The sequence below is a fragment of the Oratosquilla oratoria genome, chromosome 32 (assembly GCF_046742065.1).
Source record: "Oratosquilla oratoria isolate Oo_2021 chromosome 32, ASM4674206v1, whole genome shotgun sequence".
In the NCBI taxonomy this organism is placed as follows: domain Eukaryota; kingdom Metazoa; phylum Arthropoda; class Malacostraca; order Stomatopoda; family Squillidae; genus Oratosquilla; species Oratosquilla oratoria.
In genome coordinates, this window is record NC_134808.1 from 9325921 (window position 1) to 9352967 (window position 27047).

Sequence of the window (27047 nt, forward strand, 5' to 3'; positions counted from 1 at the left end):
TGAATACAAATGTTGGTACATATAAGTTACAAAATAAATTACAAAAATACAAATACAAATATACAGGTAGAACAAAAGATATATAACGAGAGTTATTACTTACGTCTACAAGGAAAGTACAAATGATAGAGAGAGAGAAAGGTTTAAATACATAAACTGCTATCCGAGTTCCCATTACGGAGTCTGGCTGATCGTCTGAGTGGTGGGGGAGTGGGGGGTAGGAGGGGAGGGGGAGAGGGGACCTCATTGTAGCGATGTCTCAGGTTAGCGCTACTGTACAGCTTAATGCTGGACGTCATGTCCGACTGAATATTTATAGTGGGGGCAGAGTCCCTGATGTGGAATGCCTCCAAGAGTTTCAACCTTCTAGGGTCCTCATTGTACGCGATAATTTTGGTACATTGAACTAAGGTGTCTCTGTCAATATTTCTATTGTGATATTTTGAATAATGGTCCTTGATCGCTCCGTCCTGTTGGTGAAAGGTTAGTCTTCGGCTGAGAGTACATCTGGTGTGCCCGACGTATGTGATATTGCGAGACGTACAATTCTCAGCTGGACATTTGAATAAATACACCACGTTGGCTTTAGATGTAAAGTCAGCTCGACTATTACAGTTGTTTTTCATCACCATTGAACAGGTTCTAGGGTTACGATAGTATATAAGGACTCGGATTTCATGGTTCTCTTTAGTGGGGTGACAATTTTTCCTAATTATGTCCTTGATTGCTTTTTCATCCTTTTTTTATATATATATATATATATATATATATATATATATATATATATATATATATATATATATATATATATATATATATATATAGATACATATATATGTACATATATATATATATATATATGTATATATATGTATATGATCACTGTTAACCCACTATCGGAGAAATAATAACGGAAAGTACAGAGAAACTGTATATTTCGACTACTCTCTGTAGTCCTCTTCAGCAGAATGCATTCTGCTGAAGAGGACTACAGAGAGTAGTTGTGCCAGTATGTGTTTGTGACTTTTGTGTATTATATTTCAATATATGTCCATGTCCCTTATGTATTATGTGCTAGTGTGTGTTAATGTTCTTGTATACTTCATGTATTTCCTTGTACTTTTCTGCTCCCTATCACGCATGTTGGTTCCTTGGTGAGGATACCGAGAGGTGGCAACCAAGCAGTGTTATGGGAGCCTGTGTATAATTAGTTATGAGAATGTATTATATATATATATATATATATATATATATATATATATATATATATATATATATATATATATATCTATATATATATATATATATATATATAGATATATATATATATATATATATGTAAGCACCTAGCGGATTTGTACTAGGAGGAATTGTAAATATGGGTTGGACCTAACCCACACAGAGTTGGCAGGCTTGTTTTGGTACTGGTTGAAGACTCATGCAACGTTAGAGCAGAGAAGGGAGAGAGGCGATTTGTTGACCATTTTCAGAATTATGAAAGGAATGGAAGTTCTTGATAGAGATGATCTATTAAAATGGGACAAAAGAGAAACAAGAGGACACGCAAAGAAACTAAAGAACGACAGCTACAAAAGAGATCTGAAAAGGAACAGTTTCCCACACAGAGTGATTGACTTCTGGAACAAATTGAACAGTGAAACAGTTAATGCTAGAACTGTACACGAATTCAAAAACAAACTGGATGTGGAGAGATACAAAAACGGGTCAAAACGAACATAGCTCTAGTCCCATAAATTACAACTAGGTAAATACATATTTTGTTGTAGGAAAAGAATTTTTTTATTGTCACCCTTTTCTAGAAAAACTCCATCCCTTTTTGTTGCCTTTTATGACTTGTATGGGAATCACAGTAGCAGAATTATTTCCACCCCCTACCACTTGGGACACAAGGAAAAAGAAAAGGTATCCTATAAGGGGTGGTAAATGACAGTTTCAAGGGAACAGCATAACATAAGGATAGTTGTAGTACAAAAGTATCATTCCTACAGAAGTAATTGTACTCTAACATAAACAAATGCTGTGTGGCTCTAGTCCACATGGGTGCCCATAAACAGTCCCTATAGCATTGGCTGCATGCTACTATGCAATTGATAATTGATGATAATATGCAATTGATACCCTAGTACAAAATAAGTGTAAGTGGTTAAATTAGAAAAACATTATAAAAAAATATATATGCTAGTACATACCTTAGGTTTCACAGCCTTACTTTTCTTGGACGCATGCTTTTGTCCGGCGACTAATTTGGATATGTGCTTTGTGTTTTCATCTGACAAAGCATAGACAAATAATTTTCCACCACGATTTTCTAGTCTCAGTACCTGTAATATGAAAAAAATATATAAATAAATAATAAATATAATAATAAAAATATATAAATTCACCAAAAGGTCCTTTCCTCCTTATAAGGAGTGTGGCTAGCCAGGACAATCACCCATCCTTCACCCATCTTATGCACACCCATTTGTCTTCCAAAGACAAAGATATCTTAGCTCCTTGCGGATGAAGAGCCATCCCTATCCCATGTTAGAATCAATGCAACAAGATATAGCACATTTACAGCATGTCCCAACTGCTGAAGCTGGTTTACCCCACAACTTAATAATACATACATATACATATACCAAGGCTTTTTCCCCCTTCCAAGGGAGGTAGCCAAAAAGGGAAAGGCATAAAAACACTCCCACCCATTTCATCCCTAAATACACTCCACACCCCTCCCACCCTTCCTCTCATCTGAGCACCTCCTGGATGACGGGTCATCCCTGCACCCTGCCCACCGCCCTGGGTCAGAAGCAGTGTCGCAAGACACAGTACATCCACAGCGAGGCCGCTTCATTTAATCGGCGACCCCCCCTCTCCGTCCCCCTTTGCATATAAGGCGAGGACGGGGAGAAATCCCTTCGGGCTGCGTCAAAATTTACTCACACATACTACCCCACCCCCCACTTCCCCGCCCATTCCTCCTCATGCAGTCACAACATCATCCATATACAACCATTCTCCACTCACCTCTGTCTTCCGTCCTCTCCCTTCCTTCCTCAACAGACATTCCCCTTTTCCCCAAAGCCCCCTTCACCCCACCCATCCACCTCATCCTAGGACGTCCCCTCATGTTCACTCCCTCCACATCTGCCTTCCATACCTCTTTTACTAGTCTTTCTTCACTCATTCTTTCCATGTGTCCAAACCATCCTAATATTCTTTCATCAACCCTATCTCCCAAATCCTTTTTCACACCTGTTCTCCTCCTCACCTCATTTCTCACTCTATCTAGCCTAGTAACCCCCACCATACTTCTCAGACACCTCATCTCAAACACATTCAAACTCTTTCTCTCTTCTTCTCTTATGTTCCACGTTTCTGCCCCATACAGTGCTGTTGGCACAATCACTCCTTCATACAGTCTCCTCTTCGCATCCATTCCCAAATGTCTATTCCTCATTACACTCTTTAAACCACCAAGGCATTTACTCGCTTCTCTCAATCTACATTCTACCTCCACCTTCACTCCACCTTTTCCTGCTACACTTGCACCCAAGTATCTAAAACTATCCACTTCCTCCAGTCGCTCTCCCTTAATGTTCACTTCCAGTCTACTGCCACTTTCACCCCTTGTACATCTCATCACCTTACTTTTACCCACATTTATCTTTAGCTTTCTTCTATCACATACTCTCCCAAACTCTGCCACCAGCTTCCTCAATCCCTCCTCTGACCCTGCCACAAGCGCAGTGTCGTCCGCAAACAACAGCTGGCTCACCTCCCACTTTTCTCCATTTTCTTTAACCATCTCCAATCCCTGACTCACTACCCTAGCATTCACCTCTCGCACCACCCCATCCATGTATAAGTTGAACAGCCAGGGCGACATAATGCATCCTTGACGAAGTCCCACCTTTACTTCAAACCACTCACTCTCTCCATTTCTAATCCTAACACATGCTCTACTACTCTCATAAAAACTCTTGACAGCTCCCAAAAGCTTTCCTCCTATCCCATAAATCTGCATAACCTCCCACAGTGCCTTTCTGTCTACCCTATCATAAGCCTTTTCCAGATCCATGAAAGCCCAAAAAACATCCTTCCCCTTTCCTATAGCTTTCTCACATATCTGTCTTACCACAAAGATCTGATCTACACAACCTCTACCCGTCCTAAATCCACACTGTTCCTCACCAATTACTCCCTCTGTTCCTCTCCTAATCCTCTCAATTAAGATCCTCCCATAAGCCTTCCCTACTACACTCAACAGGCTAATCCCTCTGAAATTACTACATTCACACTTGTCCCCTTTTCCCTTGTAAAGAGGAACTATACAGGCACTACTCCAGTCCTCCGGTACTCTACCCTCTCTCCAGCAAACATTAAATAACCTCACCAACCAGTCCACCATCACTGCACCTCCCTTTTTCAGACATTCTGCATGACATCCATCCAGACCAGGTGCCTTACCTGCTTTCATCATCTTTACAGCTTAATAATAATAATAATGAAATAATAATAAAGATCTATCTATATACCAAGGGCTTCTTCCCCTTATAAGAAATGTAGCCCATTCAAGGGCAAGTACCCACTCCCACCTATTCCACTCTCATCCACCACCCTTGTTTCCCTTTCATCTTAGTTCCTCATTCTTATCTCCTACCCACAGCCTGGGTCAGAAGCAATGCAGTAAGACAGCACACCCACAGCAGGGTCACTTCACTTCACTTACATTGAAATGGAGTCAGAAGTGCAAAGTGAACTTCAACATAAAGAAATGTAGCAAAATGGAATTTGGAAAAAGCAAAAATAGAATATCATGTCAATACAAAATTGGTACAAAGTAAAAAAAAAAATAATAATAAACTCTGAAAGGGACCTAAGAGTAACTATCTCAAATGACACGACACCAAACACGTCAACAAATTAGTCGGAGAAATTTTCAACTTATTAAGATCAATGAAAGTAGCTTTTGATAAAGAAATGGTTAAGAAAATATTAGTTACACTGATAAGACCAAAATTGGAATACGCTGTGACACTATGGTCTAGTAAAAAAAAAAAAAAACAATGACAAAGATGGCACCAACACTCTCCAATTTGACATACAAACAAAGATTGGATAAACTAAATCTATCAACCCTGGAACAAAGAAGAGGGAGAGGTGATTTGCTAACCATCTACAGAATTATGAGAGATGGATTCTTGATAGAGATGACTTACTAAAAGTGGAACAAAAGAAAAACAATAGTACACGAGAAGACACTTAAGAAGGACAGTTACAGAAGAGATCTGAAACAGAATAGCTTCCCACACAGAACGAGAGATATCTGGAACAAACTGAATGCGGAAGCAGAGTGCTAAAACATGACTTTAAGAACGAACTGGATGCGGAAAGATACAAAAGTGGGTCACCATGAGCATAGCTCTCTTCCCATAAAATACAACTAGGTAAATACACCCTCTCCACCCCCTCACGTAAAATAAGAGAAGACAGGGAGAAATCCCTTTGGGCTGCATCAAAATATCATCTATACATAACTATTCTCAATTCACCCTTATCCCTTGTCTTCTCCATTTCTTCCTTGACATAGGAAATAGAGAGGATGGGATGAAAATCCCTTTGGGCTGCATCAAAATATCCATACACAGCCATTCTCCACTCACCCCTTTCCCTTGCCTTCTCCTTTCCTTGCTCAGCAGACATTCCCATCTTGCTCAAAGTCTTTTTCACCCAATCCATCTCATCCTTGGTCATCCCCTCAAGTTCACTCCATCCATCTCTGCCTTCCACACCTCTTTTCCTAATATTTTTTCACTCATTCTTCCCATGTGTCCAAACCAACCCAATAACCTTTCATCAGCCCAATCTATCAGCTCCCTATCCACCCCTACTCCCCTCCTCACCTCATTTCTCACTTTATCCAACTTTGTAACCCCTACCATATTTCTCAGACACTATCTCAAATACAACTCAAATACAACTACATAAATACATTTTAATTTCTTCTTTTTGAAGAATAATAATAATACATACATCTTTCAACAGCTTTTTTCTGCTTACATGGGAGGAAGCCAAAAGAAAAAACCCATCAGGGGTATTGGCTACATGTTATTGTGGAGTTAAAAGCTTCTCAGTAGCATGCAGCTGAAACTTTCAAGTCTATATGGGGCACCCCTATGGACCAGATCCATACATCATTTTGTCTATGAGGAAATCTCTATTCATACATACATACATATACCAAGGCTTTTTCCCCCTTACGAGGTAGCCAAAAAGGAAAGGCATAAAATCATTCCCACCCATTCCATCCCTGAATACACTCCACACCCCTCCACCCTCCCTCTTATCTTAGCACCTCCTGAAGGAGGAGTGGGAGGGAGTGAAGCATAGAGTAGAGCTAGGAGTGGAGGAGGAATGGGGATGGTTCAAGGAGGGAGTCACAAAGTGTGCAAAGATGGTGTGTGGAACAAGAAGGACAGGAGGAAATAGAAGGAAGGGTAGTGAATGGTGGGATGAGGAAACAAAGAAGGTTGTAGAAGAGAAGAAGCAAGCTTTCACAGATTGGTTACAAAATAGGATGAGGGAGTCATATGAGAGGTACAAAGAAAAGAAAAGAGAAGTAAAGCAAAAGGTAAAGGAGGCAAAGAGGAGAGCAGATGTGAAATGGGGTAAGAGTATGACAGAAAATTTTGAAAGTAATAAAAAGATGTTTTGGAAAGAAATTAAGAGAGGAAGAGTAGGTGAATCAAGTAGAGAAGAAAAGGTAAAAGGTGCAGATGGAGAGATGATAATGGAAGAGAAGGCAGTAAGGGGAAGATGGGCAGAATATTTTAGGGAGTTGCTAAACGTGAAGGAGGATAGGGAGGGAAAGATAGTTGCAGTGGGAAATGCCAAGAAAATGAGAATGATGAGTGAGGAAAATGGAGGAGAAATAAGGAAGGATGAAGTGAAGGCAGTTGTTAAGATGATGAAAGCAGATAAGGCTTACGACAGGGTAGACAGGAAGGCACTGTTGGGAGGTTTTGCAGATATAGGGGATAGGAGGAAAGCTTCTAGGAGCTGTCAAGAGTTTTTACGAGAGTAGTAGAGCATGTGTCAGGATTAGAAATGGAGAGAGTGAGTGGTTCGAGGTAAAGGTGGGACTTCGTCAGGGATGCGTTATGTCGCCCTGGCTGTTCAACTTATACATGGATGGGGTGGTGCGAGAGGTAAATGCAAGGGTGGTGGGTCAGGGATTGGAGATGGTTAACCACTTCCATACGGTGACGCCTACGTAGGCGGCATGAGGAGCAAGTGGGTACTCGATGATGCCAACATCAGCATCTTGATTATAAAGGATTACAAAGGCAGAGCATACCGACAGGAGACCTTTTGATCCATATCTAGGTCAGATGCAAAAAAAAATCATAATAATAAAAAAAATAAAATAAAAACTATAATAATGTAAATAACAAATAAAATACATAAATAAATGCATAGGTATAGTTAAATAATAAACAAACAGGTAAATAGTAAATAATAATAAATTGACATATAACTAATAATAAATGAAAATCAGACAGCTGGGAGGGAGGGTTTGTATCCCCCTCTCGGGTTGGTGGCTGTTATGTTGGCACTAATTAGCGCCAACGCTATGCACTATGTTTATATTTATTGTAGTCGTACCTACGTAATTTCCATTCTCTCTAAACTGGCTTCATCAATTTTCTATGGTTATCAAAATACACGGGTGAAAGAGAACGAACGATTGAGCACTTTGTTTTTTATAATGCGATTATTATGACGCAACATCGCACATCGGGCAGCTAATGCTGCCAGACGTGCAATGTGCCCCGGAGTGAAGAGGTTAAAGAAAATGGAGAAAAGTGGGAGGTGAGCCAGCTGTTGTTTGCGGACGACACTGCACTTGTGGCAAGATCAGAGGAGGGATTGAGGAAATTGGTGACAGAGTTTGGGAGAGTGTGTGAAAGATAAATGTGGGTAAATGTAAGGTGATGAGATGTACAAGGGGTGAAAGTGGCAGCAGACTGGATGTGAGCATTAACCCCTTCAATACGAGCAAAAGTCTCGCGGGCAGCATTAGCTGCCAGACCTGCGATGTTACGTCATAATACTCGCATTATAAAAAATAAAGTCACAGCTGTATTAATCGTTTTCTCTTTCACCCGTGAATTTTGATAACCATAGAAAATATGATGAAGCCAGTTTACAGAGTATGGGGGTCACACAGGTACAACTACAATAAATATAATCAAGACGCTGACGTGGGCATCCTTGCGTACCCACTTGCTCCTCATGACGCCTACGTAGGCGTCACCATATGGAAGGGGGTAAGGGAGAGTGACTGGAGGAAGTGGATAGTTTTAGATACTTGGGTGCAAATGTGGCAGGAAAAGGTGGAGTGAAGGTGGAGGTAGAATGTAGATTGAGAGAAGTGAGTAAATGCCTTGGTGGATTAAAAAGTGTAATGAGGAATAGACATTTGGGAATGGATGCTAAGAAGAGACTGTATGAAGGAGTTATTGTGCCAACAGCACTGTATGGGGCAGTAACATGGAACATAAGAGAGTAAGAGAGAAGGAGTTTGAATGTGTTTGAGATGAGGTGTCTGAGAAGTATGATAGGGGTTACTAGGCTAGATAGAGTGAGAAATGAGGAGGTGAGGAGGAATAGGGGTGGAAAGGGAGTTAGGAGATAGGGTTGATGAAAGAGTATTAGGATGGTTTGGACACATGGAAAGAATGAGTGAAGAAAGACTAGTAAAAGAGGTATGGAAGGCAGATGTGGAGGGAGTGAACATGAGGGGACATCCTAGGATGAGATGGATGGATGGGGTGAAAGGGGCTTTGGGGAAGAGGGGAATGTCTGTTGAGGAAGGACGGGAGAGGACAGAAGACGGGTGAATGGAGAATGGTTGTATATGGATGATGTTGTGATGCATGAGGTGGAATGGGCGGGGGGATGGGGGGTGAGGTAGTGTAAGAGGCCGGTAGATAGAGGTATGAATGCTAATAAGGTTAGGAAACACTAGGGTATTGAAATGCTGAGTCAGAATCGCTGATGTAATCAAAACACTCTGTGAGCGCAAGTTATTTTCGTTTGACAAATGCTGAGGTAAACGATATTGCTTGTGACATTGTAACGGCTTTCCGGATTGGAGAAAAGGTGGAGGAGGAAGAAAAATTATTGGTGCATGAATTCAAAGTCACGCCCATAAGGAGTGACATTTGTTTGAGAAGTCAGAGGAGATTGGATTAGAAAAATTTGTGACGTCAGACGAAGGTGGCTTGGCGTATAGGAGAGGGATCTCGGGGGCAGACGAGGGAGAGAGATCCTGAGTGTAACCAAGACAGTGTAATTGTAGTGGAAAGAAAAGAAAAGAACTAATTAACTTTCCTTAACCTCAGGACTGGTCTGAATTACATGAGAAATACAAGGCATGGGGCCTACTGCATAAGAGGTACTTGAAAAGTTATTGGAACTGGCGTAACGAAGGCTAGGGGCCTTGTGAGTGGAATTACGAGACTAATAGAAGTTTAAACTGTCGAGGACCGATAGTGGTGGTGACAGAGGAGGTGAAAGTAGTATGTGTGAACAAAATTTGATGCAGCCTGATGGGATTTCTCCCCGTCTTCTCCTTTCATGCAGTGGGGGACGGAGAGGGGGGGTTCGCTGATTTAATGAAGTGGCCTTGCTGTGGATGTGCTGTGACTTGCGACACTGCCTCTGACCCATAGCAATGGACAAGGTGCAGGGATGACCTGTCATCCAGGAGGTGCTAAGATAAAAGGGAGGGTGGAGGGAAGTGGAGTGTATTTAGGGATGGAATGGGTGGGAATCATTTTATGCCTTTTCCTTTTTGGCTACCTCCCTTGTAAGGGGGAAAAAGCCTTGGTATATATATATATATATATATATATATATATGTATATATATATATATATATGTATATATATATGTATATGTATATATATATATATATATATATATATATATATATATATACATATATAATTATATTTACACCTGTATACAATATTGAATTGGCAAAGACATGAAGAAATTAGGGGGATGACAAAATATTTATATAACAGAAAGTGATAGGAAGAAGATTGTGATAGGCAGGCTCCAAAATGTGGGATGAAGGACAGCGAGAAAGATCCCACTGAAATCAAAGAAATAACGGTGACACAGAAAGAAATAAGGAACCAAATAAAGAATCTTGACATCAGAAAGTCATATGGGCCTGATGTAATAGCAAACTGGATACTGAAAGAATATATTGATGAATTTACAGATAAAATACACAAGATAATTGACTTCTCACTCAAAGAAGGAAAAGTACCACAAGATTGGAAAAATGCAAACATTGTATCAAAATACAAAGGAGATAAAGAAAATCCAACAACCTATAGACTGGTACAAAGGAAGTTCCAAAAGTAAACTCAGAAAGGGACCTAGGAGTAATTATCTCAAATGACATGGCACCATACAAACATGTTAACAAAATAGTTGGAGAAACTTATAACTTAATAAGATCAATGAAAAGGGCTTTTTTCTACATGGACGAGGAAATGGTAAAACAGATACTAGTTACACTGGTAAGACCAAAATTGGAATATGCAATGCCTCTATGGACACCTAGTAAAAAAAAAAAAAATGTAAAGAAACTAGAAAGATTTCAAAGAGCAATGACAAAGATGGCACCAACACTTTGCAAATTGACATATGAACAAAGATTGGACAAACTAAACTTATCAGCCCTTGAACAAGGAAGAGAAAGAGGTGATTTGATAACCATCTACAGAATCATGAAAGGGATGGAAAATCTTGACAGGGATGACCTACTAAAATGGGACAGAAAAATACAGGAGGACACAAGAAGAAACTTAATACAGTTACAGAAGTGATCTGAAAAAAACAGCTTTCCACACAAAGTAATAGATACATGGAACAAACTGAAAGAAGAAACAGTGAGTGCTAAAAATATACATGATTTTAAGAAAGAACTGGATGCGGAAAGATATAACTGCAGGTCACTACGAGCATAGCTCTCCTCCTGCAAAATACAACTAGGTAAAATACCATCACAACCAGAGAATTACATCTTGAGAACCTGGTCAACCACCCTTCGAGGATAAGAAGAGTTTTTAAGTGTATCCATAGAGATATTATGTGATTTAATTGGATCCAGGGGCCAAGGGCAATCACCTAAGGGGACTATAAGGAGAGCAAACATTGGTCATCGTGAATGGGTACCTCATCCCCATGAGGGCTACTTATTTTAAAAAGTAGCTCCTCATGATTCAAAAGTTTGTTTATGACAGAGCTAAGACCCTCAACAACTCATTCCAGCCCAAGACAACTTCATAAGGTAGTCCTTCTGGTGGGCAGTACTGCTGGCCCATACTGGCACACTAACTCCAGGAACCATTTTGTCTGTCTGCTCCCTTACTGGCAACCTTGCTCACATGGGTGGCCCTTTCCCTCCAAGTAGGGCAGAACAGGGGCCAAAACCCCCTCTGGCCTTGCTCGCCAGGTCACTGGGACATGCAAGCCCTGCCAGCACAAGGTGGTTCCCATCAGGTGGATTTGGTAATTGAAAGGAAAGGAATCAGGTGAAATATTAAACATGCCTCTATTTTGTTCAGCTGTGTTGGATCCTCGGATATTGGCTGCCTCCAAATCTTTTCTTTGGATTTTATTGGGCTCATGTACCAGAAGCTGTGCTTTTTCCCCAACCTCTCCATTACAGGAAATCAATGTCATTTACAATTTTGTTTGCCCCATCAGCGAGTGTCTGCACTGCACTTCCTATGTCAGCATGACTTCCATGATAATCTTCAAAAGACTATCATACCACCTCCACAATGGCGCCATAAAAAAAAAAAAAAAAAAAAAAAAAATTACCCTTACCAGACCAATAGTGAATGAGAACATCAGAATCATCCACAAAGCACACAAACCCTTCAACACAAGACGGCCGAATCTGTGAACATTTGCACAGAGAAATGATCCATCAACATTCAACTCATGCCCACAACTAGACTCCCATGCAACCATCAAAATCAAACACACCAGTAAAGACTTACACTGTAAATCATTCATATTTGCTACTTTTGGGTACACAGAAGATCATGTGTCACAAAGTTGATTTGCTTTTACTCAAGGCTAATAGAAATAATACAAGGGACAGATGGGCAGATTGTGCCTTCTTAGATTTACAAAAAGCATTTGATATAGTACCACACAAAAAGCTAAGAAAAATTGAACAATATGTGGAGTACAAGTAAAGTTATTGGAATGGATGAAAGATTTCTTGAATGCGAGAAAAATGAGGGTGGTACTTAGAGACAAGAACTCGATATGGGAAGAAATGATAAGTGGAGTCCCACAAGGTTCTGTACTGGCTCCGATGTTTGCCATATATATAAATGACATGGATGAGGTTGTGGAATGTTATATGAACTTCTTTGTAGATGATGCAAAACTACTAAAGAGAATAAGTACTGATGAAGATTGTAAATCACTACAAAAAGACCTGGATATAGAGTCAAAAGTGTGAAGTGAACTTTAACCCCTTCCATACGGTGCCGCATACGTAGGCGGCATGAGGAGCAAGTGGATACACGAGGCTGCCATATCGGCGTATTGATTATATTTATTGTAGTTGCCCCTGCGTAATGACATACTCTCTAAACTGTCTTCATCACATTTTCTATGGTTATCAAAATTCACGGGTGAAAGAGAGAACGATCGATATAAGCGGTGACTATATTTTATGATGCGAGTATTATTACAACACATCGTACATCTGGCAGCTAATGCTGCCCACGAGATTTTGGCCCGTACTGAAGAGGTTAACATCAAGAAATATAGTACAGTAAAAGCCCTCGTATCTGGCCTTCTTGTATCCGGCACTTCAAATAACTGGCATATTTTTCACGAAAACCGAAAAATTGTGATAAAGGTAGACGTATACAAAAAATAGATAAATTTAAAATTCCCGCGTGTGTTTAAAATCCCTGCGCGTGGTTGTAGTTGGATTATCGCTCACAAAATAACGCATGGATGGACTCAAAAACATTCATGAACTGGCTCAAGCATGTGTTTGTCCCATCAGTGAAAGAAAATTAAAAAAAGAAAAGACTTCTAGAGGACATACATTTCTGTTGTGTATTTACCGCCGAACGTAACGAGTGTGATCCAGCCCATGGATCAAGGAGTGATTCAAAACTTTAAAATGAATTATCGGAAAAGTTCTATGCGCAAAGTATTTTATTTTGAGGACGGTAGCATTTCCGAATTCCAACGTGGGCTTAATGTTAAAGACGCTATTTTTATGGAATCGCTAGCTTGGGAGAATGAAAAACAACAAACTTGAATGCGATGTTGGAGAAAATCATACCCGAAAATAATGTTTGAAGATCAGGAAGGAAATAAGAAATTTGAGGGTTTTCCATCGCCAAGAAAGAATCGGTGGTGAAAGAATTGAAAGATGGGTTGTCTTGCTAAACTTTGCATTAGTGATGAAGTGATACAAGCGTGTGTAGATATGGACAGTGACCGAACAGCAACATTCTCACTTAGTGATGATGAAATTTTACAATCACTTCCCGATGAACACGCGAAAACGACAGAGGCAGATAGTGAAGACGACGACCCTGAGATAAAGTGTCGCGGAAGGATGCAGCGAAGGGTCTGGCAGTGTTTGTGGAATTTGCAGAACAGTGGACAAATAAAGAGGAAAAAATTCTAAGCGGAGACATTATATATTTTATGAAAGTTGGAGCAAAAAGTTTAGTGAAAGAAAACTCGAGTATAGAGGTGAACACACCTTCTCAGCCACCAACACTGAACGCGGCCATTCACAACTCTGTCGTAAAATTATCAGATGATGAATAAGACAACTGGTGATCCTGTGATGATTATAACTGATGTATATTGATAGGATTTACTCTATACTGATAGAATTTACAATATATAGATATGTGGATGTGTTTATTATTAAAGTGAATTAAGATCTATTAATAAGTAAAAGAACAATGTTGATAAATGTATTTTTCAAATATCCCTTCCCGTATCCGGCATTTTCTCGTATCCGGTACGTCTTCGGCCCCATTGGTGCCGGATACAAGGGCTTTTACTGTATAATGGAATTTACATTACATATACCAAAGGCATTTTCCCCCCTTATAAGGGAGGTAACCAAAAAACAAAGGCATAAAAACCACTCCCACACATTCCATCCCTATCACACTCCACTTCCCTCCCTCTTATCTTGGCACCTCCTGGATGATGGGTCATCCCTGCATCTTGTCCACTGCCCTGGGTCAGAAGCAGTGTCACAAGACAAAGCACATCCACAACAAGGCCGCTTCATTAAATCAATGACGTCCCCTCATGCAGAAAAGAAGACGGAGAAATCCCTTCGGGCTGCATCAAATTTTCCTCACACATACTACCTCACCCCCCATCCATTCCACCTCATGCATCACATCATCGATATACAACCATTCTCCATTCACCCTTGTCTTCTGTCCTCTCCCATCCTTTGTCAACAGACATTCCCCAAAGCCCCTTTTACCCCATCCATCCATCTCATCCTAGGTCAACCCCTCATGTTCACTCCCTCCACATCTGCCTTCCACACCTCTTTTAATAGTCTTTCTTCACTCATTCTTTCCATGTGTCCAAACCATCCTAATACTCTTTCATCAACCCTATTTCCCAACTCCCTTTCCACCCCCATTCTCCTCCTCCCCTCCTTTCTCACTCTATCTAGCCTAGTAACCCCCATCATACTTATCAGACACCATCTCAAACACATTCAAGCTCCTTCTCTCTTCCTCCCTTATGTTCCATGTTTCTGCCCCATACAGTGCTGTTGGTACAATCACTCCTTAATACAATCTCCTCTTAGCATCCATTCCCAGATGTCGATTTCTCATTACACTTTTTAATCCACCAAGGTATTTACTTGCTTCATTTAATCTACTTTCTGCCTTCAGCCCCCACTCCTCCCTTTCCTGCCACATTCGCACCCAAGTATCTAAAACTATCCACTTCCTCCAGTCGCTCTCCCTTAATACTCACTTCCAATCTGCTCCCACTTTCACCCCTTGTACATCTCATCACCTTACTTTTACCCACATTTATCTTGAGCTTCCTTTTTTCACACAATTTCCCAAACTCTGTCACTAACTTCCTCAATCCCTCCTCGGATCCTGCTACAAGTGCAGTGTCGTCAGCAAACAACAGCTGGCTTATCTCCCACTTTTCTCCATTTTCTTTAACCATTTCCAATCCCTGACCCACCACCCTTGCATTCACCTCTCACACCACTCCATCCATGTATAAATTGAACAGCCAGGGTGACATAACACATCCCTGACTAAGCACCTTTACCTCAAATTCCTCACTCTCCATTTCTAATTCCGACATATGCTCTACTACTCTCGTAAAAGCTCTTGACAGCTCCTAGAAGCTTCCCTCCTATCCTGTATCTTAAATACCTCCCACAGTGCCTTCCTGTCTACCCTGTCGTAAGCCTTTTCCAAATCCATAAAAGCCCAAAAAACATCCTTACCTTTTCTTATAGCTTTCTCACATATCTGTCTTATCACAAAAATCTGATCTATGCAACCTTTACCTGTCCTAAACCCACACTGTTCCTCACCAATTACTCCTTCTGTTCCTCTCCTAATCTTCTCAATCAAGATCCTCCCATAAGCCTTCCCAACTACACTTAAAAAGCTGATCCCTCTGAAACTACTACATTCACACTTGTCCCCTTTTCCCTTGTAAAGTGGAACTATACAGGCACTCCTCCAGTCCTCCGGCACTCTACCCTCTCTTAAACAAACATTAAATAACCTCACCAACCAGTCCACCATAACACCTTCTTCAGACATTCTGCACGGCATCCATCCAGACCAGGTGCCTTACCTGCTTTCATCATCTTAACTGCTGCCTTCACTTCATCCTTCCCTATTTCTCCTCCATTTTCCTTACTCATCACTCACTTTCCAAGCATTTCCCACTGCAACTACCTTTCCCTCCCTATCCTCCTTCACATTTAGCAACTCCTCAAAATACTCTGCCCATCTTCCTCTCACTGCCTTCTCTTCCATTATCATCTCTCCATCTGCACCTTTTACCTTTTCTTCTCTACTTGATTCGCCTCCTCTTCCTCTCTTAATTTCTTTCCAAAACATCTTTTTATTACTTTCAAAATTTTCTGCCATACTCTTACCCCATTTCACATCTACTCTCCTCTTTGCCTCCTTTATCTTATGCTTTACTTCTCTTCTCTTTTCTTTGTACCTCTCATATGTTTCCCTTGTCCTGTTTTGTAACCAATCTGTGAAAGCTCACTTCTCTTCTACAACTTTCTTTGCTTCCTCATGGAATTTGGAAAAAGTTAAAATAGAATATTGGGACAATATAAACTTGGTATAAAGGAGGTTAAAAAAGTCAACTCGGAAAGGGACCTAGGAGTGACTATCAGCAATGGCATGACACCAGACAAACATATAACATAAGAACATAAGAATAAAGGACACTGCAAGAGACCATAAGGCCTACACTAGGCAGCTCCGTATCCATCACCACCTGTCGTCCCCATCCATAAAGTTGTCTAATCGTTTTTTAAAACAAATGATAGTTTCAGCGCTTACTACATGGTTACTAAGTTTATTCCATTCATCGACCACCATATTAGTAAACCAATTCTTGCCTATTTCCTTTTAAATCTAAATTTGTCCAGTTTATAACCATTACTGTGAGTCCTGCCCTGCTGTTTTATTATGATGACCTTGTTTGCATCACCCTTGTTATAGCCTTTGATCCACTTGAACATTTCTATTAGATCACCCCGCACACTGCGTCTGTCCAGTGTGTGTAAGTTTAGGTGCCTAAGCCTCTCTTTATAAGGCAAATTTCCGAGTCCATGTATCATTTTGGTCATTCTTCTCTGTACTGATTCTAGTGACTTTATGTCCATTCTGTAGGATGGAGACAAAAACTGTACCGCATAGTCAAGGATGGGTCTATCACTAGATAGAGTTTAATAATTACCTCTGCACTTCTATTCGTTACCATCCTAGCAATGAAGCCTAATGCTCTGTTAGCTTTATTTCTGGTGCTAATGCACTGCTTCCTGGCTTTAAGGTCTGGACTCACCAGAACTCCCAAGTCCCTCTCGCACTCAGATTTTTCTAAAAACGTGTTATCTAAGTTGTATCTATTTTTGGGGTTGTGTAGCCCTACGATTAACACACTACACTTAAGAGATATTGAAGTTTATTTGCCATTTCACCGACCATGTTAACAATTTATTAAGATCATCCTGCAGAATCTGGGCGTCGTCTCCTGACCTAATTAGGCGTCCGCAAACTTACTATCATCACTATTTATCCCACCGTCTAAGTCGTTTATATACATAATGAACAACAAGGGACCCAAAACCGAGCCCTGGGGGACCCCGCTAGTAACATTGCCCCACCTAGATTTTATTCCATTTATGGTGAACTGCTGTTTTCTGTTACTAATCCAAGCTCTAATCCATTCTAACACTTTTCCTCCTATGCCATGGGCTTTGATGTTATTTAGTCGGAGAAACTTTCAATTTATTAAGATCAATGAAAGTGGCCTTTGACTACTTGGATGAAGAAATGGTAAAGAAAATATTAGTTACATTGATAACACCAAGATTGGAGTACGCTGCAACACTATGGACACCCAGTACTAAAAAGAACATAAATTAGAAAGAACTCAAAGAGCAACAACAAAGATGGCACCTACACTCTCCAAATTGACATACAAACAACAATTGGCCAAACTCAAACTACCAACACTGGAACAAAGAAGAGAAAGAGGAGATCTACTAACCATCTACACAATTATGAAATGGATGGAAGTCCTTGATAAAAATGATTTATTAAAGTGGGATAAAAGAAAAGAGTACATTAGAAGAAACTTTAAAAGGACAGTTACAGAAGAGATTTGAAAAAGAATATCTTCCCACACAGAGTGGTAGATATCTGGAACAAATTGAATGAGGAAACAGTGCTAAAACTATAGAAGAATTTAAGATCAATCTGGATGCTGAAAGATACAAAAGTGGGTCACAACGAGCATAGCTCTCTTCCTGTAAAAATACAACTAGGTAAATACAGTGCATGCCATATGACCTCTCCTCATGCACAACCAATATATAAACCAATGTACCCACCACCTATTGTAACTCCCTCCCAGAGGATAACTGAGTCAGGTCGAAAGACATCTAGTAGAATAAGAGATAAATAGTTCAAAATGTCTTTTGGATTTCTACTCAACAACATCAAGCTTCCCCAAAAACTCATCATTAGAGACAAAGAAACCTTCAATACAAACTCAAAAATACCATTGTCGCTGTTGACTTTCTCAAATCATGCATTCAATATGGTCTCCTACTGATTATATATATATATATATATAAATCATATATATATATATATATATATATATATGACTATGTATATACATATATACATATGTACTGTATATATATATATGTCGTGAGGCGATGCGCGGTGTCTTTGTGCCGCGGGTTGAGCCGTCCTTTTTCGGGTCGCGCATCTGCGCAGCTGGCCACGCCCCCAAGCCAGGTCGCGTCGCCGGGTCAGAGTGTGATTGGCACAGGTCATTTTGCACACGACCCGTAGCGACCGCGATTGGCTGCGGATTTGCGCACGGCCATGGGCATAGCGCTCATACCTCGCGACACAAGCGGGGACACACTTCTTCGGCATCGCCCTCACAGTGAGTACCATCTCCTTACCTTGCTCTCGCTAATCAGTGTACAAATAGTTAAGTATTTTGCCTCCGTACACACGCACATAATAAAAGTACAAAACAACAACGGTGTTTTGGTCAGCCTACACACCCGCTCGGCTATCCTACCATAGTGGTGGCGACGGTGGTGTTGCAGTTGACGCTAGTACACGCACCCATTCCTCAACTCAGTGAACATATTTCCAAATAACACTTCACACTGTTAGGACTACTCAGTGAACACAAAGGAGTGCTAGATAGAGCTAGGACTGATAGGTATCTACCCATGTCTCGCCGTAATACCAACACCCATGTGGTTGGACCTGTGAGTCAGCAGGCCAGAGCGCTGCAGGCGACTGCGGATGTCCCATTCTTTCTTTCCTCCGGCATTAACCACCACCCCATGAGTGGCCTCCCTGCCTGTACTGACACGACCTCTTGGCTTTCCTTATTAGAGGAAAGGTGATCTCCAGAGGGCCTCGCGAGGAACACACGTACTCTTCTCACAGGGCAGGGGGACACAGGAACACGTGGAAGCGTAACCGGGGCCGTGGTAGTCACAATAGGTGGCGTCCATATTGCACCCATTGTAAGAAGGTGGGCCACGAGACCGATGCGTGCTCTTTTAGGGCACGCGGTCAGGCAAGCACGTGTTGCCACGCTTGCGGGGGCGCAGGGCGGATTTGGAAGGCTGATACGAGTGTCGGTCAGGAGGCCCAGAGGGGTCTCGCGGAGAGTGGCTCATCAAAAAACGGCCAGCGCAGGGGAAGGCACACCCCAAGGTGACGATAGAGCGGCAGTCGAGCATGGAAATTATTCACGTCGATTTGGCCAGCTCCCATGGCGCTGGTGGCGGTTACTTTGTTAGAGCCCCACGCTACTCGGTCCGTTTGTGCTCTCCTAGACACAGGAGCGGCGGTGTCTCTTATTCATAAGAGCATTTTGCCTGCCACCATGGAAGGCTCCCAGGTTGGTACCACTAGAATCATAGTGGCCGACGGTTCCGATATGCCCAATCTTGGCAAAGTCGCTGTTCGGTTTGAGCTCGCAGGGTTTCCGTCCCAACATTCTTTCTTCATCATCCCTGCTGAGGGTCTTCCTTCTAAGCTCATCCTCGGGTTCGATTTCCTCGCTGCGCACAAGGTGACTTTGACATTCCGTCCTTTAACGTTCAAGGTTAAAGGCACGGATGTTCCAGTAATCCTTGCAAGGACGGCCCAGCATTCACCACCGCTCATCGCCGTGTGCGAGGAGCGCCACAGTTATCAGGGGGTAGGTGAAGCAGCCACGTTTCCGGTTAAGACCAGTGAGGCTCATTGGGTACCAGGTTTCTCAGGTGGAACCATAACGTTAACACTTGAGAGGGCAGACAAGCTCGCTCCCGCAGGTCAGGCCGTCTCGGCGCTGTTTACAGCACGCCCATACGCCGAGGGCGCCAGCCTGCTCGGCCAGGGAGTAGTAGCGCTGCTCAGGATGGAAAATGGAAAGGCTTGGTGCAAAGTTCCATTCCTGAATTTGAGCCCGGATACCCGTGAGATCCGCAAAGACCAAGTGGTTGGGGAACTTACCCTCTTAGGGGAGATTGCGCTAGTAGATGGTGGAACTAACGTCTCGGTGGGAACGGTGCAGGCGTCTAACGTAGTGGATAGCTCTCGTGGTGATAAGTTACGATTGGAAGTAGGGAAAATTTTCCCTAATAAGCATAGCAAGGAAAGTATGGCTCTGACCTCTTTAGTGGTCAAACATTGCGATGTTTTTGCCTTACCAGGGGATCCACTTACCGTGACGCCTCACTTCTTACACGAGATTCGGACCATTGGACCGCCGGTCTACCACAAATCTTATCCCATTCCTGAGAAGTACAGAGGTGAGATTAGAGAACTCATTGGGGATATGGTCAGTAAGGGGATCATTCGCCCATCTCGTTCTCCTTACAATGCTCCTGTTGTTCCAGTTGTTAAGAAGGCTAAAACCCTTCGTCTTTGTCTTGACTTTCGTGCTCTAAATCGACATGTAGTTGATGATAGGTTCCCTCTTCCCCATATTGACTCGATGCTGCGCAGTCTCGGCTCCAGCATCATATTCTCACTGCTAGATCTTAAGCAAGGGTATCTCCAAATCCCGCCGATGGAAAGCAGCTGCGAGAAAACGGCGTTATCGACCCCTGAAGGGCATTACGAATTCACATCTCTTCCCTTTGGGTTAAAAAACGCTCCATCCTGTTTTCAAAGGGTGATGAATCAGGTGTTAACGGGGCTGTTAGGGGTCAGTGCGATGGTGTACATGGACGATATCCTTGTTCTGGGAACATCTTGGGTCGACCACCTCAATAATCTTGAGGATGTCCTTCGGAGGTTGCAAGAGGCAAACCTCTCATTGAGGCTGGAGAAATGTCATTTCTTCCAGAAGGAGGTCGCTTACCTAGGTCATGTTATATCCCAGGAAGGGATAAAGCCTCAGCCTAATAAAGTCCGAGCCATCAAAATTTTTCCCCAGCCAGCATGTCGGAAAGAGCTGCTCTCATTCCTGGGATTGGCTATACTGCAGGAAGTTTATTCCTAACTTTGCTGAGATTTCGTTGCCTTTGGTCGATATGACGAAGGGTGACGTAGCGGGGAAGCACAAAAATCGTGAGCTTGGTCCATGGGCACCTCAGATACATGCGTTTGAGTCCCTCAAATCCCATTTGTCCTCCACGGTGGTCCTCCCTTACCCCAATTATGCGAAACCTTTCTTGCTCACCACTGATGCCAGTGCTTCGGCGATTGGGGGCGTGCTTCAGCAAGAGGACGACGGAAGTAGGAGACACCCACTCTCCTATTTCAGTCGCACTCTTAACGAGCATGAGAGACGGTATAGTACCGTTGAGAGAGAAGCGTTGGCGGCGGTGTACGGTCTCACGATTAATCGCCCCCTAATCATGGGATATCCGGTGAGACTTTTGAGCGATCACAGGCCTTTGGTTTGGCTCTTCACTGCTAAGGGCACGAACACTCGGATTCTCTGGTGGCAAATGGCGATCGCCGACTTTGATATTGAAGTCAATTATATCCCAGGGAGACTGAATATTGTTGCGGACGCACTCTCTCGGATACGGGGGGCTGACCACCCTATAGATGATTTCATAGTTTCCCAAATATCCACGGGTGGCCGGGGTCACTCAAACTCAAATTCTGAGGAGGATACCATCACGTGGAACCAGTTGGAGATCAGTAAAGAGCAGGATGCTCACCCTGATTGGGGTCGACTCAAAGAGTACCTCCGAGGGGCCACGTCAGGAGCGCCTAAGATTCCGCGCCTAAGAGTGTCGATCGGGGAGTTTCGACTCCTCCCCGACGGACTCCTATATCATGCGCGTAGAAATGCGTGCCAGTTGGAGGAACTTCGCCTGGTATGCCCTGAAGGAGCAAAGGCAGCAGCCTTACGTATTGCCCATTGCCTTCCTATGGCGTGCCATGGCGGAGTCCAAGTTACTCTGGAACGACTACAAAAATTTGCATTCTGGCCGAAAATGTCGGAGGATGTGAAGGATTTTATAAAGAAATGCAAAATCTGCATCACTTGCAAACCTTCCTATGACCTCCCAGCTCCACTTAGACAGTTTCCTGACGTAAAAACTCCATTTGAGAGGGTACATGTTGATCTCATTGGCCCGTTAACCACCACCCTAAATGGTGCGAAGTACATCCTGACAGTAGTCGATGTCCTAACCAGCTTCTTGGTCGCCGTACCCATTACTTCCAAAGAAGCGCGGACTGTAGCCCGAGCTTTCCTCAACCACGTCCTGGCCATACATTGTGCTCCGAGGCAGGTGATCTCTGACGGCGGAGGAGAATTCATGAACGAGACGTTCAAGGAGGTGATGGCAATGGCGAACATCAGCCATCACAAAATCACTCCTTTTCATCCCTCGAGCAACGGGATCGTTGAGAGGGTCAATGGGACCATTATAAAAATCTTACGGTCCCTCGTCCAGGACAATCAAACATGCTGGGATCAGATGCTCCCTTTAGCGGTCTTAGCCTACATTTCTGCGCATCATAGAGTCCTGCGGGATTCCCCGCATTTCCTCCTGTTCCACAGAGACCCTGTCCTCCCTATAGCGGAGTTCACCAGGCCCAATGCCCCGTGGTATAATACGGATAATTTAGCAGCTGAAACAATGGCTTTAGCAAACTCATGTTTTGACAGGTGCCAAAAGTTCATCGAGGCTGCCACAACTGAGAGGCACACAAAACGGCCGAGGGCAAGGATAAAGCAGAGTTTACGTCAGCGCCAAACCTAGGGAAGGGGTGACAAAGAAGCTCCAGCCATTGTTCCAAGGCCCCTATAGGGTGCTCAAACAGGTGAGTGATGTAATCTATTGCATCAAACATCTCCGGTCAGGACGTGAGTTCTGTGTTCACACAGACAGAATAAAGCAGGAGGGCAACCTCTCTGTGTGCAAGAATAAGAACGTCAGGAGAGCGTTCCCCACACATGAGAAGGAATCCTTGGACCTCCAGGAGGATAGTACTGGCTCCCATTCGTAAGCCGATTCCAAAGTCATGTAACCCCTCTGTGTGCGAGAATAAGAACGTCAGGCGAGCGTTCCCCACACATGAGAAGGAACCCCTGGACCTCCAGGAGGATAGTGCCGGCTCACATTCGTAAGCCGATTCCAAAGTCATGTAACCTCTCCGTGTGCGACACACAAACGCCAGACGAGCGTTCACCACACGTGAGACGGAATTTGAACCCACCACCAGTGATACGATGTTCATTTGTCTTTTCTTCTTTTTTCAGACCTTTTGTCACATTTCCCTACTGTAGATATGGTTTTGATATGGCGATCACATTTTCCTTATTGAAATACAAACTTCCTTTGGTATGACGGCGACCCCCCCCCCCCCTCTCTCTTGGACAAAGATTCTGTCTCTTTTGGTTTTCCACAGATTCCCCTTTCGGCCCGAGTCAGCGCAGCGCCTTTCGGCCGGTCGAGAGGACTACCGCGGGTCGTCCTACCAGCTGCAGGATCCCAGGCGAAGGGCGTGGAGCAGCTCCCCGATGACGAGGGAGCAAGTCGCCGCGGAGTGCAGGGCAGCAGCCCCTCTTATTTCTCCGCCCCTATTTTTTTTTTTTTTTTTTAGTTCAGGCGGTGGGTTTTTTTTCATCAAGTTGAATGCCGTCTCTAGGGGATTCACCAAGGTGGATAACCTCCCGAAGCATACATCTCTATTTTTTCCCTCACGCCAAGTCTAGGTCCATACTTGTTTAGCGGGGGGAGGGATGTCGTGAGGCGATGCGCGGTGTTTTTGTTTGTGCCGCGGGTTGAGCAGTCCTTTTTCGGGTCGCGCATCTGCGCAGCTGGCCACGCCCCCAAGCCAGGTCGCGTCGCCGGGTCAGTGTGTGATTGGCACAGGTCATTTTGCACACGACCCGTAGCGACCGCAATTGGCTGCGGATTTGCGCACGGCCAGGGGCATAGCGCTCATACCTCGCGACACAAGTGGGGACACACTTCTTCGGGATCGCCCTCACAGTGAGTACCATCTCCTTACCTTGCTCTCGCTAATCAGTGTACAAATAGTTAAATATTTTGCCTCCGTACACACACACATAATAAAAGTACAAAACAACAACGGTGTTTTGGTCAGCCTACACACCCGCTCAGCTATCCTACCATATATATATATATATATATATATTATATATATGACTATGTATATACATGTATATACATATATGTATTTATCAAGGGTTTTTTCCCCTTATAAGGGAGGTAGCCAAGCCAAAATGCACGTACCCATTCCCACCCATTCCACTCCCATCCACTACCCTTTCCTTTGTCTCACCTTAGCACCTCATGGATGAATGGTCATCCCTATATCCTGACCACTGCCCTAAGTCAGAAGCATTGCATCAAAATACAGTACATCCATAGTAAGGTTGTTTCACTTAATTGGCAACCCACCTCCTCCCCATCCCCTCATGCAGAAAACAGGAGACAGGGAGAAAATCCCTTTGAGCTGCATCAAAATACTGTATCCTTCACACTTAACTACTCCCTATTCACCCCATTGCCTGCCCACTCCCATCCTTGCATCACAGTATCATCTTCACAGCCACTCTCCACTCACCCTTATCTCTTATCTTCTTCCTTACTTGCTCAACAGACATTCCTCTCTTACTCAAAGCCCCCTTCTCCCCATCCATCCATCTCATCCTTGGTCGTCCCCTCAAATTCACTTCCTCCACCTCTGCCTTCCACACCTCTTTTGCTAACGTTTCTTCATTTAATCTTTCCAGGTGTCCAAAGCATCCCAATACTTTTTCATCAACCCTATCTGCCATCTTTTCCATCCCAGGTCTCCTCCTCACCTCCATGTTTCTCATTCTATCCAACCTTGTAATCCCTACCATACTTCTCAGACATTTCATCTCAAACACATTTAAACTTCTCCTTTCTGCCTCTCTTTAATTCCAAGTCTCCACCCCAGTGTCTTTGGCATAATCACCCCTTCATATAATCACCTCTTTGCATACATTCCTAGATGCCTATTTCTCATGACACCTTTTAATCACCTATGAGATGAGGATTGATCTTTCATGGCCATATGCTGACACACTATGCTAGTCATTATTTTGGAATAAATAAATAAATAAATAATAATAATAACAATAATAATAATAATGGAAATAAACTCTCCTACTGGGATTTGAACCCTCGCCAGAGCGGCTTGCTTCTTACAAGGCGAAGACTGTACTCGTCACTCCACCACGACCCTTCAAAACAGAACAAATTAGTTTTGAAGGGTCATGGTGGAGGGACGAGTACAGTCTTTGCCTTGTAAGAAGCAAGCCGCTCTGGCGAGGGTTCGAATCCCAGTAGGAGAGTTTATTTGCAAATGTCAAAATGACACAAACAATAATAATAATAATAACTAGCGGAACCCGTGTAAATTACACGAAAGAGAAGAGGGTAAATAATTGCATCAAGATGGCATGAGAGGTAGGATATCCTCTCCCTCTGTTGTCCTTCAGGGTACACTATAACGTCACGCTGGACAGGAGGTGCTCCATCATCACCGACAAATATTGCTGCAATTTCATCATTTGTTGGATTATTATATCTCCTCGCATCAGGGCCGGCAATAAATTGCATGGTTAATTTTCTGGGAGGGATATTTTGTAATGTAGCTCTCTGTTGCTCTTCAAGTTCGACAGTTCTCATGTTTTTATATGCCCCTACATAAAGATTATCGACCATTGCTTGAGATATTTTTTCGAAAACTGAATATAAGCAATTAGAATTTTGATTAGCATTTGACCTCAGATTTAATGCTTCATTTGTTTCAATTATATAGAGCTGTCCATATTTTCTTTCTTCATTTTCATTTGATCTTCGAGACCTTCTAGACCTTCAAGAACTTCGGCACTTTCGAGAACTTCGGCACCTTCGAGAGCTTAGGCACCTTCGAGAACTCCGGCACCTTCGAGAACTTCGGCACCTTCGAGAACTTCGGCGCCTTCGAGAACTTCGGCGCCTTCGAGAACTTCGGCGCCTTCGAGAACTTCGGCCCCTTCGAGAACTTTGGCACCTTCGAGAATTTCGGCACCTTCGAGAATTTCGGCACCTTCGAGAACTTCGGCACCTTCGACAATTTCGGCACTTTCGAGAACTGCGAGAACCTCGACACCTTCGAGAACTTCGGCACGTTCGAGAACTTCGGCACCTTCGAAAACTTTGACACCTTCGAGAACTTCGGCAGCTTCGAGAACTTCGACACCATGGAAGGTAGTTGCTTTTGATGTAAGCGTGACACACAAAATAAATAACACACACGCTATTGTATTATTATATAGATAATAATAATAATAAAGTCTACGGAACAAACATGCCTTATTTCAACCATTCAGTTTTGCATGACACACAAAATAAATAATACCTACATGGGGCACAGACTGAAGAAAGCTGGCTAGGGTTGCATGGTGCAATTCTCGAAAGGGAATTGGAGACCCAACTAACTCTCGGTAGTCTTCTGTTGAAAGGAATTTCAAATAAATCTCACATTATTAACAATATAATTGTCTACTAATACTATTTTGCACACACAAAAAAAAATTGGTCATAAAATAAATTACTATGAGCAAGTGCTATTCTTATTACAGAAATATTTGATGTTTTTAGAGACCCATCATTTCAGAAAATACCCTTCTGGGCCAGTCCCCTTACACCTAAT

General features: G+C 42.8%; 1 protein-coding gene across 5 annotated transcripts in view; it reads right to left on the minus strand.

Moving 5' to 3' along the window:
• Positions 1-27047, minus strand: part of LOC143041758 (tudor domain-containing protein 7-like) — a 566748-nt gene that overhangs the window by 472604 nt on the left and 67097 nt on the right. For all 5 annotated transcript variants that reach the window (XM_076213779.1, XM_076213782.1, XM_076213783.1 and 2 more), the window contains exons 3-4: positions 26758-26846; positions 2211-2342 (exon numbers count right to left, since the gene is read on the minus strand). In XM_076213779.1, the coding sequence (XP_076069894.1) occupies positions 2211-2342; positions 26758-26846 (221 nt within the window). The remainder of the gene's footprint in view (positions 1-2210; positions 2343-26757; positions 26847-27047) is intronic.